The 14,256-nt window shown below is 43.1% G+C and overlaps 1 protein-coding gene and 1 long non-coding RNA gene across 6 annotated transcripts; both read right to left on the bottom strand.

Annotated features, from left to right (window-relative positions):
• Nucleotides 1–503: 503 nt before the first annotated feature.
• On the bottom strand, nucleotides 504–4,916 carry LOC124686303. Its single transcript, XM_047220272.1, has 3 exons — nucleotides 3,770–4,916; nucleotides 2,150–2,249; nucleotides 504–702 (listed from the first exon to the last, which is right to left on the bottom strand). The coding sequence occupies exons 1-2, from the start codon at nucleotides 4,902–4,904 to the stop codon at nucleotides 2,197–2,199; spliced, it is 1,188 nt and encodes a 395-aa protein (XP_047076228.1). The 5' UTR covers nucleotides 4,905–4,916; the 3' UTR covers nucleotides 504–702; nucleotides 2,150–2,196.
• Nucleotides 4,917–5,876: 960 nt separating this feature from the next.
• Nucleotides 5,877–10,261, bottom strand: LOC124691640. Of its 5 annotated transcripts, none has more exons than XR_006999049.1 (6): nucleotides 9,641–10,261; nucleotides 9,026–9,153; nucleotides 8,393–8,650; nucleotides 8,173–8,248; nucleotides 7,938–8,041; nucleotides 5,877–7,451 (listed from the first exon to the last, which is right to left on the bottom strand). It is a non-coding gene; the product is annotated as an uncharacterized LOC124691640 (long non-coding RNA). The 5 variants fall into 5 exon arrangements; XR_006999047.1 differs by lacking the exon at nucleotides 8,173–8,248 and having other exon boundaries at nucleotides 5,877–6,254; nucleotides 7,245–7,451; XR_006999046.1 differs by lacking the exon at nucleotides 8,173–8,248.
• Nucleotides 10,262–14,256: the final 3,995 nt, after the last annotated feature.

The raw sequence follows: 14,256 nt of genomic DNA, 5'->3' as shown, positions 1-14,256 counted from the left end.
TGCGTGGAAGAAGTGAGTCATCTTACTTCTTACAAAGCCATGAAAGAATCCAAAATTTAGGCAACTCATCCAAGACTAGCAAAATAGCACTAAACCCAACACTGCTTGAATCACATATCACTTATGCACGAGCAAATATCACCAGATCAGTAAGTGCAATCGAACAAACAGGAGCTTCTTCCAACTCCCAGGTCTCAAATATCACTTATGCAGTAGCAAATATAGCAGTAGCAAATATCACCAGGTCAGTAGGTGCTAACAAGATTCAGCAAAACAGGAACTTCTTCCCAACTCCCAGGTCAGACTGATTCGACTAAACATTCCATTAGTCAGTACTCAGAACTAAGCTTCTAAAATACTCAGCTTCGAACAAAAGAGAAATTAAATTAAAAAGCAGAAGCTAGATCAATTGGCAGGTGAGGGTGCTTTGCTCAAAATCTGAAGCAAAGCAAATTACATGAACCACATGACTAGTACTACTGCTGAACAGAAGCGAGTCAAAGTGCCTTCAACCATCATGCTGGTTGTCTACATAATTAAATAATAGACAGGAGTTAGCAAATTAAGCGATTGATTCATACAAGTCCACCTTATGGTGACCAGTGCATGCTACATAGAGGGACAATCACCGCACAAAATGGAAGAACCTACACCCACTAATACATCTCTGCATTTGCATGACGGGAATGTAACTCTAGATACCTGGGGAGAAAGTAAACATCATCAGTCAGACAATTTATGGTATTATTCATTCATGGAAAAGCTGAGTTATAATTTTTGTACGACTCAAACAGAAAACATCGCTTAACTATTGTTGAAATTGTGTCAGCAGCTACAAAGCTGAATGGTCTTAACATTATTTGACAAAAAAAACATTGAAGCAGAGAACAACGATAGGTAATTAAGAGTGTCAGTTGTACACTTTAAACTTCTAACACTAGCTATCTTTTGCTATATTTGGTCCAAGTGGAGAATAACAAAACAGTTGGCATATGGGGGTGCTCATGGAGTAGGAAAGAGAAACATCCGGTTTTCTGGCTCTCATATGCATACTGTTTACAAATGTGCGAGATAGATAGTCACTAAGAAACTGAATTTACTATTCAAATTTATGCGACATAAGGATCAAAATGCAGGAATCGATTCATGAATTTCCTGTTCCGCTCGTGATCTTTGACATGAGGTCAAGTAACTTGTCCTTTACTGTCAAAATAATTCCTGTATGGTCTACATATATTTGTGTACTATACCCAGTTTGAGGATGTAGAATATGGAATAAAGGACTACCCATGTCATTAGGACTACTCTGGAGTTCAAGCGTCTTGGAAGAACATGCACTCAAAGTACGGCTTGCATAGTCGCTTGTATGAATATGAAGACAGCAATGGCTCTTTTTTTTTGTGAAAGAAGACAGCAATGGCTCTGCATCAACATTGTGTCGTTGTTGGGGTTCAAATAAGGAGGGCCATTTTCTATTAAAACAGCCATTGAGGCGTCAAGAAACAGAATGTGGAATAAAACGTAGTTTGGATATAAACCAAGCCGAGGGATGCTAGATTCGTGCTGCAATATGCAGGCATCGATCCCTGCGTTCCTGTCAGTGCAGGATAGCATTCCACTCAAACGTCACAGGTTTCTCAAATGCAGGACTTGGTTCCTGCATTTCCTGACAGTGCTTCCGCAGAGGGGCAACATTCAAATAACATGAGGACTTGATAGATCCATAACCATTAAAAAAAAAGGCAATGTAGCAAACTTTATATCCATGAAACTCAGTAAAGGGGAAGTATTTCATTCTGCTACTGTTAAGCATGACAACATTCTCATTTTTTTAGCACACAAAAACATATGCACAATTACGAAATGGAAAGGGTACTAAGTCAGTACTTATTTGACGAGTTACGTAGAAATGGATGAGGAGCAAGTAAAGCGAGACTTGGAAAAGAGATCCAAGACACAGTCTGCCATTAAAGCATCATGGGAAGCAAGAAAGTGGGGAACAGCTGAGGAAATGGATGAAAAGAGAATTTTGGGAGTTTTCTCTTGCAACTTAGTACTTGAGAATGTGGTACTAAAATGAAAATAGATACTTTTTTTCTTCAAAACAACGATTCAGATACCTCATCATATAAGCAAAAGAGAAGCTTACCTGCTCAACCAAAACACCATAATGGCATATCTAACCAGACAATCATCTTATGCATTGTGTGGAATTTCAGCCCCATCGTGTCTACCACCAGTGTCTTTTTCTACAACCACAAGAAGTTATTCAACCAATTACACTATATTGAAATCCAAATAGATACGAACAGGAGGTACTTGCATAAACTCAAAAGTGCAATTTGATAAACAACTCAGCTTTGATACAAAAATAAGACGAGACAAAACCACACCTACTGTCAAATTGAACGAATATCCCCAAAAAGGTAAGCCATAAGTTATCTAGAACTTGTTTCCCCTCATTTCACACCACATTGAACAATATAAGATAAACCCATACCGATAAACCCTAGCAACAAAAGAGACCATGACTATTCAGCTTTAGATGGCCTTTAACTAAATTTATCCAGAAACGACCTTGGTACAAATGAACTCTCACAACAGGACTTTCCTCCACTTGATAATGAAGAATTATTTATAAATGGTAAATCAAGTCCGATTTATATTAATGAATATTAGCAAGACCAGCAGAGATAAGTACTGACTGGCAGAAATATAAAAAGCCCCTAGCTTCCAAACATATGTATTGAGCTATCTATTTGACATTTTAGTTGGATTGAGCTAGTTTTTCATGTTAGTACCTTCAACTTCTAACTGTTATGTAACTCGTCCCGAGAAGAAACAATATACTGCAGCTACGCGCTAGCACTACCATTATGCAATTTTTGCGTATGTCAATAGGCAGGCAACAACGAAGTTTAGTTCAATTGTTACAAAAAAAGGTCACTTTGGTGTTCACTATTTTATTGTATCGATATTCATTTACTAAACTTTTGTTCTCGAACACACACCAAACTGTGGGTCATTCGTATTAGTAAGACAGACACAGAAACGGTGCAATTATAGATTTATAGCCCACAACAGAAAGAAAAAGAAAAACGAAGCTAGACTAGGCTATGGACATGGAATATTTAAACTGATAGAACCCAGTAAGGATAGTAATAACGATGATAATTATATGGGGGTAATTAAAATAACATCTCTACATATTTATTTTGACAAAGGAGGTACCCAGCTACCCACTCCAACCTATGTGTGGCTGCTTCATTGACAGAAATTAAGCTAACAGTACAACCATTGCAGCTATGCACTAAAACTACCCTTATTGAATTCGTCCGTATGTTGTCAACAGGCAGGTCACAACGAATTTTAGTTCAATTAATATAGAAAAGAATTTGACAATCTTGGTGTTCATTGTTTTAATTGTGGATATTCATATAATGAACTGATAAAAAAAAGTTAGCTAGCTCTTAGTTGAGCCAAATAGTTCCAAGATGGCAAAAGTATCAGATGACATGAAGAAAAATAGCATCACTATATTTTTGAGAAAGAAAATTAATACATCAAGCAGCAAAAGACACTAGCTACTAGTGACATATTTGAATCCAGTTCATAACCATTAAGCAGCAAAAGAAATAAGAGTGGTATGAGTATGACACTATATAAGTCGTTAGCTTAACATGGAAGGATGTGACCGGCATTCCATCAAACAAGTTACCGAAAAATAACTTGGTTTTTGTATGCCTGCTGTGCAAAGCCATACTGTTACCTTCAATATAGAGACTTTCGAATGGATGATGGGGACAATAGAGGATGGATTCAGAAAGCCTTGTGACCTGCCATGACTGAAGGTGGACCATTAAGAAGCCAACAGGTGTGCCCATGAACACCAAATTATTCTCCTCAGCATACCCCAGTATTCTTATGTACTTCTTTGAATTGAGGGAGAGTAGCTTGTCCAGTTCAATAGTTCTTCCTAGCCCCCATGATACACCACCATCACAGCCTGTATTCGTCTTCCATAACCAGGCTTTGGCGGCGGATTTTGACACGGAGAGGAAACCCAGCCCACCACCCTCTGCTCGCACAAGCGTGAAGCAGCAGCCCCCATCAAACATATTCACTGGCACTTGTATCACGGCTAGGCTCTGCCTGACAAAATCAAACTCGAGAATTCCTTCAAACTTCCCCCTAAGCATCCAGTAAAGGGAACCCCCAACCAGCACAGAGGGCTGCGGACAAACGCTGGTGTGATACCAGCCCTGATTAGCCTCGGGTGGAAGCGGCATTGAGATGAGATCGCCCCATAAGCCGGTCTGTGACGAGTAAACTCTTGCGACCACTTGTCTATGTTGTATCTCGTCGTTGATGTCTACCATGACCAAGACCAGCTTGAAGTGGACGTCTCCCATGGCACGAAGCACCGCCCCATTGATCGGGTTGCTTATCCCTTGTCCCTCAAACCCCGGGGGAAGGACAACGCGGTGCCGGTCACCGGTGACGGGGTCCCAGACCAGGAACTGATTCCGCTTAAGGTCGGAGAGGAGTACGAGGCCATGGCGGCATCCGCGGGGATAGAGTCGGTCCCCGTCGTCGATCTGCAGGGAGAAGCGCTCGAGGGGCACACGGTTGGGGGCGCCCAGAGCTGGTGTGAAGGAGAGGCCGGTGCCTCCGCTGAAGCAGCCGAGGAAGGGGGCTGGGTTGCGGCTATGGCGGATGCGGAAGCGGCGGAGGAAGCGGGTGTCGGAGAGGAGGTTGTGCCAGAGCTTGCAGACGGCGGAGGCGCGGGGAAGGGAGGACGGCTGCGGTGGGAGGCGCAGGAGGATCTCCGAGAGGAGGTCGTCGTCGTCCAGGGGACCTGCCGCCGGCGAGCGGAGGGAGCGGCGGAGGCCCTCGCAGTTCATGTGGGGAATGGCTGATTGGGGACTGCGGTGGTGGACTGTAGTCGACTCGAACAACCAGCAGCCAAAGCGATACTGAAGAGGGAGGTTAAAACTACGAGAGAGCCCAGCCCAGCCCAGCCCAGCCCGTGGATACACAAACATTGAGGCGGTCCTTCCTACGCCTCCCCTTGAATCGCGTCTGCGGTCCTTCCTACGCCTCCCCCTTGAATCGCGTCCTCCACGTGCACGTGCACGTGCACGTGCGTGTGCGCTGCGCCGCTATTCCCTCCCGCGACGCACGCGCCAGCTGGCGCAGGTTCGTTGTTTGGCGCCGGAAATAAAATAAAACAAGTCGCGATGGAAAGAATCCGCCGTGTTTAATCCGAGAAGACTCCTCCTTTTCTTTCATTCTTTCTCTCGCACGCGCGCGCGCGCTGCAGCTCCAGCAGCCGAAGCTTTTCTTTCTCTCTCTCGCGCAAACAATTAAATCCGACGCCTCAATTGGGGACGAGCTCCTGCACCTGGCCTTCTGATCCGCACTAGAGGCATGACGCTGCAAAACTGAAATTAGCATCACCGCATATGTTACATAAGAGGAAGGACAATCACAGTAGCCTAAACTGTGAATATATAGACAGCTAGAGCTGGATATGCCCAGTCTCCTTGAAAATACTAAACAGAGCCACGGGCACCGATGCGAGCGTGCAAGTGAAAATACTCATCTGCCACACATAACCATGCAAGGCACAAATCGATCTTGTATATGCCAAATCAAGGACAATCAGCGGCAAGCAAGCATAAGGACATTTCAGTCTCATATCTCATATTCTAAACTAACGGATGCACCTACACTTCTTTACAAAAAAATGAGTTGGGCAATCTCATCTATTACAGGAACACCAACAGAGTAGGTACAGACACAGGTAGCTACTTCATTCTGTGCAGATAGCTAGCTACACATGATATAGATATATGCCCAGGTCAGACAAAATATAATGGAGACCCCAAATGCTCCTGGATATTCTCAGAACTTATGCTATTCAGGACCACAATAGAATTGCTATGTTGCAACATTGCACATCACAGCAACTTGGTCAAAGCCCAAAAATACACATACAACTGAAATAGGAAAAATTCATAATAAAAACATCAACCAAAGAATCGGTTAGAACAGCACTTAGTGCCAGGACCACGTCCTGGTTACACAACTACCAAAACTGAACCTAAACCAGCATCGTCACCTCCTCGATAGCCGGATCACACTTTAGCCATAGCTCTACATGCCACTATATATCACAGCAGTGATACTCACCTAAACATACCTAGTCGTATATAGAGGAAGAAGGTCACCTCCGGCTCCGCTTCTCAGTCCTGCAAATAGAATTTGCACGCTTTTAATTAGTGTCAGGAAACACATGTTCACGGGCATGCTAATTAAATATTAAGAAATCGTCAGAGGAGCAGCTAGTGGCGAAAATGTGATGTTGAATATTCGCGAATAGATTGCAGTTGATGTCAACTGTCACCTTGGCAAAATAAATTGCAGTGGCACTACTTCATCACCAGCAACAGCCAAATACTATCAATTCAAAGCCACTAAGAATTAAACTTACTAAATCACTGCAAGTTTAATTAGCAAGTGTTCAAAATTCTGCCATGATCTTTGCCCTTCTCTGGACATCAAGACCACAATACAAATGACAGTAAAATACAAACGGCATGCCTCTAGACCTTCAAACATACAATCCAATTCGACTAGTATGTTTAACGTTGACAAGAACAACTACACCTGCAACCACAAATTCCAGTACCAGTAAAGCACCAAAAATTTCTAAAAGTCTGACGTGATGGCTCAATGGCCCTACACAGGGCATTGACTCGATGGCTAAAACAGCTATTATTGGAAATCAAGTTCATGATCAACTATACATATTCGGGGTCATGCAATTGCTAAAATATGAGAAATCATAAAGTTCTTAAGCCCATATACATTAAAGGAAGAGAAACAAAGCTTGATGATTACCTGTTGTTGCGCGTAAAAAAAAGCTAGATGATTACTGTCCTAGAGATCATAAACAGACCTACCAATATAAAAAAAATAAAAATAGAAACTGACCTAGAACAACAGATTTGCAAATTGCTGTAACACTCATGCAAGCAAGACAAGGAAAAATATAGAGAATGCAATGATTTCCTATCAAGGATAGCCAAAAACGAAACAAATAGAACTACGAATCTGCAGAGAAGTAAATAACAATATAGCTCAGTTTTGGCTCAATGTAATCAAACTGCAAACAAATGTGAACATCACCACCATCACGGTTTGATGGTGATGTCGGCGAGTGTGTCCATCCTAGAGACCTCGTGCTCGAGGTCATCCACGGCAAAGAAGAAGGACAGCGGCGTCGTCTCAGGTTTCAGACTCATCGGTGGAGAACACGGGCAGCGAGGGCGCCGCACAAGAACCAACCAACAGGACGATCACTACTTCCTTCTCAAAGTAGAGGTCCTACTAGTAGCAAGCTGATGACGGTAGTAGCGAGATTTGCCACAAGTTGCTTCATTGACCTACATCAATAATATAGCAAATGAATCAGTACATGTTCATGCCTATAGAACGATGTAGAAAATTAAAGTCCAACCAATTGGTAGCAGGTATCCTCACTTGAGATTTATAACAAGAATACTACATTGATATCCATGCTATCATGAGAATCAAACCACGGAAAGCAAAGGAGTTATTCTTCCTAAACAAAATGATCAAGATTACACAGCACCAATCCATAACATACAGTAAGAGCAAGGCTACTATAAAGCTCCAGATCAGCTGCACTTGACTCAGTCTTGAAGTAATCACAACTTCTAAACATCATTATTGCAGTTTGTTGCGTTAGATTTACACATGATAGACAAAACATAATTATCTTCTCTTAATTTCTGACCAATTTACACATGAGCAAGAACAGGGGGCTATTTATTTCTGAAACCAAATCTGCGGAAAAGATGAACATGAGACTAGAAGGCACATGAGAGGAACTGAAACAAGAACAGGACCTTGAAGACAACGGCGGTGATAGAGCACAAGAAGATGCTGGACCGGCGGGCATAATGCTCCAGGAACTTCTCCACTGACTTGTCCAACATATCCACTCCTCCCGCTGCTCAAGAAAGAATCGATAGCAAACATTATAAGCAAACTTTGCAACATAATAAAACTCACAGTGAATCAAAATTGACAGAGTACAACAAATGGAGGCCTTATGTTGACGAACAAAGCAAAAGATACAACCTTTCAAGATGTAGCTAGCCAGCATGGCAAAAGTCGGTCAGTGAGCACAGCTACTGCTCCAGATCAAACAAATAGGCTAACAGAAGCAAAGAAAGAAAGGATCATGCAAACATTCTCACTTGCTTAATTTTCCCTAGCTTATCCCTCTCATTTGGCAAGAACAAAATGCATAGAGAACACCATATGCAGCAACCTGACCAGCAGGGTTGGATGAAATTACCTCGACCCTGAAATTGACGGTGATGCCGGCGAGCGTGTCCATCCTGGAGACCTCATGCTCGAGGTCGCCCACGGCCAAGAAGCAGGACAGCGGCGCCCTCTCCGGTTTCAGACTCGTCGGTGGTGAACATGGGCAGTGAGGGCGCCACACAAGAACACACCAACAGGTCAGGCCCTACTTCCTTCTCGCAGTAGAGGTCCTAATAGTAGCATGCTGACAGCGGTAGCAGCGACATCTGCCACAAGTTGCTCCACTGACCTACATCAATAATATAGCAAATATGAGTGCTTGGTAGAAAAGCGAAATAGATAGCATACATAAAAATCTGTCATGCTTAAAAATCTGAAGATGTGTAATGGACATCTCTCGGATGTTGCATTCTGAAGATTGACACGGAATACACACTATGAGTACACTGGCCATGCTAGATTCTAAGACAAAGCCTAGTTCAATGGCAAAGCAAATTAAAGTGAGCCATACGCAGCACGAACTATCCATAAACTCGTGCATAAACACTCACATCAGGATTATACTCCAGAATTAATGCAATTTGAAGCTAACAAAATCAAGATGGATTGTCCATTCAACAGTCCATTCATCATAACACACACGTGCTGATTGCCCAAGTATTACCTTCCTTGAAGATGCAGTCAGCCAGCGTGGCAAAAGTCGGCCAGTGAGCACGCACTACTGCTCCAGCGTGCAAGCCAACCAGAAGCAGCCAATGTTGTATGATGGAGACCAAGTGACTTCAAGATCACCTAATCAGCAAAAAATACGTGAGAATGGACACAACTTATTCAAGATCAACAATTATAGAAATTCCAAATAAATCGTGACCAGTTGGGGAACTGCCATGCATCCATAGGTTAGCAGATTGGGACTGGATCTAACCACAGCAAATCAGTAAAACAAGAAAGCATTGGAGTAAAACAGGGGCCTCGTTCTGCTACTGCCCATGATGAACAACTGGACAAGATTAAAAGAGGAACGTCCATGGCCTCCCTAAAATGGGTTATTGATTCGTCAATGGATACAACTATTGGCACAGCTAGTGTCAACTACTAATCAAGATACAGGTATAAATCAAAATTGATCCAGCAGAGCAATCTTGATGAAACAATTTGCATCAAAATTGTTGCACATGGATGAACGCACGGTTTCTCAAGTGCTAGCACATCCAACATAATACAAAGATTCATTTTTTTTTTTGCAAGAGTATAGGGAGGATGAGGAGAGGGGCCTCACCGGCAGCAGCTTGTCGTGGAGGAGGTCGGCAGCAGGTGCTCGTGGACGTGCTCGCCGACTGTAGCACAGAGGAGACGCCGGCAGCACCACCTCGGGCAGCAGCTCGGGGAGGAAATAGCTGCAGAACTAGGATCCGCCGAGCTCCGACGCGGTGCTGCCGTCCATCGAGGAAGAGCTGCAGAGGGGCGAGGTCCTACAGGTCGTGGCGCTCACTGCCGCGCCCATGGTGTGGGGCGACCCAGGGAAAACGCTGGCGAGACAGGGGTGCCGGAGATGGCTCGCGGCCTTGGTGTCCGTGGAAGAGCAGCGGCTCCCACGGCCGGGAAATCGACGGCGAGGGGCGAGTGGGGCCGGCCCCGTCGTGCTCGATGCTGCTATGGTTTGCAGCAGGTCAGAGCGGGGAGGGGATGGAGCAGGCTTAAGCTCGGGAGGCGACCAGAAATCCATCCTCCGCGCCTCCCGGTCTTCCTTCGCCGGCCGCAGTCGTGCCCCCGCCGGAAGAGTAGCAGCTAGGGTTTCCGTGGCGGCGTGATTGGGGGCGCTGGAAGGCTGCATTGGCGGGGGGAGAAAATGGTGACCGCCATGTTGGTTGGTTGGGAGAGAAAGCCGAAGATTTTGCTAAATCTGAACTGTACCAAATATTTACCACCCAAAATGCAGGAACGCAATAAGTAACCTTCCCTCGCCGCATACACTTGCAACCAACTCAACTCAACTCAATAAGTAATCATATTCGAAAAAAAAAAACTCAATAAGTAATCTTCGGAAATTTGACACGAAATATTTCCGGTGATTTGTTCCTTAACTTTACTCTCCTTCTCTCGCGACGCAATAACTAGCATTCCTTCTCCGCTGCAGCCAAATTACTGCTTTCCAATCTTGCACCACGATTATATTAAGGAGAGGTTGCAGCGAAAATTACTACGTACTACTTTCCAAGGATGACTATCTCCGCGGCGATCGATCTACGACGTCTCCATCGATCCTCCAACGCCGGCATATTTTATTTGTGTTTTAGTTTAGCGGAAGAGGGAATTAGGGATATAGTAGAGTAATTAACGGTCTTTATTGTTTTGGTTGGCTATTAACGCATTTGGCGCTCTTGTACGTGTTGATTAATCTGCGCCTATGTTAATGCGTATATTTTCGGGCTCCTAAAAAATATCTCCTCATCAAGAGTCACATAAAGTCATTCCTTAATTCACGACGCCAATCAAGAGCCGATCTTTGGAATGTCTATGATTAAGGAGATGTTGCAGCGAAATTACTATACTTTCCAATCTGTTGGTAAAATCGTGGTTTCTAGTTGCATGAAATCTCGGTGAAGTCATTTCTTAATTCACGAGGCCAATTAAGAGCCGATTTTTCACAAGCCCACAACTTTAGCTGCTCCCGGTTTTCGATATTTTGGGAATTTGACGAGGAGTACTACCAAGAAAGGACGTCGTCCACAGCTTTAACTGCTCCCGGTTTTCCAGGACGGTAGAGATAGAAGCAGAGGCAATTTCGCGACGACAAAAAAAATCACTCGCGCCTAATCCAAAAAAAATATGCGCCCTTGTTCCCGTTTAAGGGGAATTAACATAAAATGTTAACTTAAAAAACATTAATCGTTAACCTAAAATGGTTTTAAATTTTTAATACAAAGCAAATTCATAAATGTAACAAATCATATGGCTCAAATTCAAACACATCGAAATTTAAATCCATTAATAAAGGCACAACTAGGATTCTGCATGGAGACACCAGTGATGTGTATCCTCATTCATAATCATTAACACATGCATGTCCAAATCATCGTCGTCTTCCTCCTCCTCCTCCTCCTCCTCCTCCTCCCCCTCCGAAGAGAAAAAAGAGTTGTCGAAGATCATCTCCGTCAACCTCTTCATCTAAAGGCAGCAGTCAGTCGCAAAGAAATTGGAAAATAAGCAAAATAAAAAAGACATATCTTAGTTACTCCCTCCGTTCTGATTTAGTCTACATTCTAGGGAAATGAGACAAACTAGTATTGCATTTATTAGTACTACTTATACTATATGTGAACAACCAATCAAATCTACATCGAAAATAACAACATCCAATAAAGAGAGCAAAATCACATCGTTTTCAGTGTTCTTGTTGACTAAAATCTAGAATGTAGAGTATTTTAGAACAAATTTTGGGGCTAGAATGTAGACTATTTCAGAATGGAGGGAGTATTCTGTAAAACACCTCAAAAGTGGAGAAGGTGGGAACCACAGCGCATAGGGGTGAGAGAGAAGACCGCCGGGGTTGCGCGATGATCGGATGCCGACGTAGAGGTCGCGGAAAGCGGTCTTAGCGGTCGTCACTCTTCGCCGCATCTGGATACTAATCATCGAAGAAGAAAAAAAACTTGGGGGGTATGTTCCAAGGACGCCTATCTCCGCGTGGTCGATCTACGGCATCTCCATCCTCCAACGAGTGGCATTTTTCAACAACCGAGCTCATCTAGGTGCACGCTAGAGGATCAAAAGGGATTTTTTCCTAAATTTTGCTCCACTAAATCTATTGGCACCTCGCATAGAGATGCTCTAAGTCATGCAAACACAAAAAATCTCAAAAGAGGTCAAGTTATTACAAGAGTTGGGGCAGTGACATCGAAATTGGAATGTCACCCCATAAATCCATAATGTTTCTTACCGGCTGGTCCTATTTGTGAAGATGGTGCCGCTTCGAGGTTGTATATTTGCCTTTCCTCTGTACATCACCATTATAGACCCATGTTAGGACCTCATGAAATAGGGAAACGGTTCTGACCCTCCCTCAAGTTATCTCAGGCGAAAACCTGTTATGTGGACCTCCAATGTCTGCTCCTAGTTTTCCAATAAAGTGGTGATTCCATGTGGCCTTTGCCATTTGATTTTGTTATGATAGGTCATACCAACATGGCGAGCCCACAATGATGCCTTTTTTTTACCAAGGGACTATGGTGCGAAACCCCCCACAACATTTTATTAGAACTCTGCCCCTTTACAAAAGTTCAAAGATATACACAAACAATAAAAGAAAGGAAGATTATTTCAGTTCAGGATTAGAAAATTGCAGTGTGCTTATCCTTGACCCAATGCACATGCAATGTGGCCTCATGAGTAAAAGTTCCGCGGGACTTGGGCCAGTGACCTTGAAAATGGGGAATTAACATTATAAGTCTAAAATCTTCGGCGAGAGAATAATATTTGTGAAGGCGGTGCCATGTCGATCGGTTATTCATCCTCATGCATACTGTCATTATGTACCAACATTGGGACTCCTTGCAAGAGGGGAGTATTACTGACGTTCCCTACTCTTTGAGACGAAACCCCCATTAGTGAGCCTCGTGTCATCTACCCCATTATTTTCCGTCAAAAGTGGTTATATTTCATGCGGTTTTTCTCTTTGTTTCAGTTGGGAAATGTCATAGGAACATGAACCATATAAAATTAAGTCAATTTATATATACAAACAATAAAATAAAGGAAGATTATTTCAATCCAAGATTTGAACATTTCGAGTCCTTGTCCTTGACCCAATGCACATGCAATGTGGCCACAATAGTGGCCGCGAGACTTGGGCCACTGACCGAGAAAATGGGGGCTTGACATTATATGTCTAAAATCTTCGGCGAGAGAATCATATTTTAGAAGCAGGTGCCACTCTATAGTTTTCGATCGGTTATTCATCTTCATGCATACTGTCATAATATACCAACATTAGGACTCCATGCAAGAGGGGAGTGCTACTGACCCTCCCTCACGCTTTGAGATGAAACTCCCACTAGTGGGCCTCGTGTCATCTACCCCATTATTTTCCTTCAAAAGTGGTTGTATTTCATGTGAGTTTTCTCTTTGTTTCAGTTGGCATAAGTCATAGGAACATGAACAACGTAAAAATATGTCAATTCATTACAAGAGTTGGGTCGGTGTCCTCGAAGTTGTAGTTTAGCACTATAAGTCGAGGATCTTCATGCAGGGTAGTCTTGTTTGTGAAGCAAGTGCCACTTTTGCGTTGCTTATTTCAAGAAGAACGATGTTTAGTGGACGCCGTGACGTCTACCCCCACAATAAGGCCATTTTTTTACCAAGCGTCTGTGGTGCGAAATCCCCACAACATTTTATTAAAACTCCGCCCCTTTACAAAAGTTCAAAGATATACAAACAATAAAAGAAAGAAAGATTATTTCAGTCAAGGATTTGAAAAATCCAGTGTGCTTGTCCTTGAGTCAATGCACATGCAATGTGGCCTCATGAATGAATCTTCCGCGAGACTTGGGTTAGTGACCTTGAAAATTTGCGCTTGACATTATATATAAAATCTTTGGCGAGAGAATCATATTTATGAAGCAGGTGCCGCTCTATAGTTGTCGATCGGTTATTCATCTTCATGCATAATGTCATTATATACCAACATTGGGACTCCATGCAAGAGGGGAGTGTTACTGACCTTCCCTACTCTTTGAGAAGAAACCCCCATCAGTGGGCCTTGTTTCCATTAGTGGGCCTTGTGTCATCTATCCCATTATTTTATGTCAAAAGTAGTTATATTTCATGCGACTTTTCTCTTTGTTTCAGTTGTGATAAGTCGTAGGAACATGAACCATGTAAAAATATGTCAATTTA

The sequence above is a fragment of the Lolium rigidum genome, chromosome 2 (assembly GCF_022539505.1).
Source record: "Lolium rigidum isolate FL_2022 chromosome 2, APGP_CSIRO_Lrig_0.1, whole genome shotgun sequence".
NCBI lineage: Eukaryota > Viridiplantae > Streptophyta > Magnoliopsida > Poales > Poaceae > Lolium > Lolium rigidum.
The sequence above is the reverse complement of the archived record's forward strand: the minus strand, read 5'-3'. Positions and strand labels throughout refer to the sequence as shown.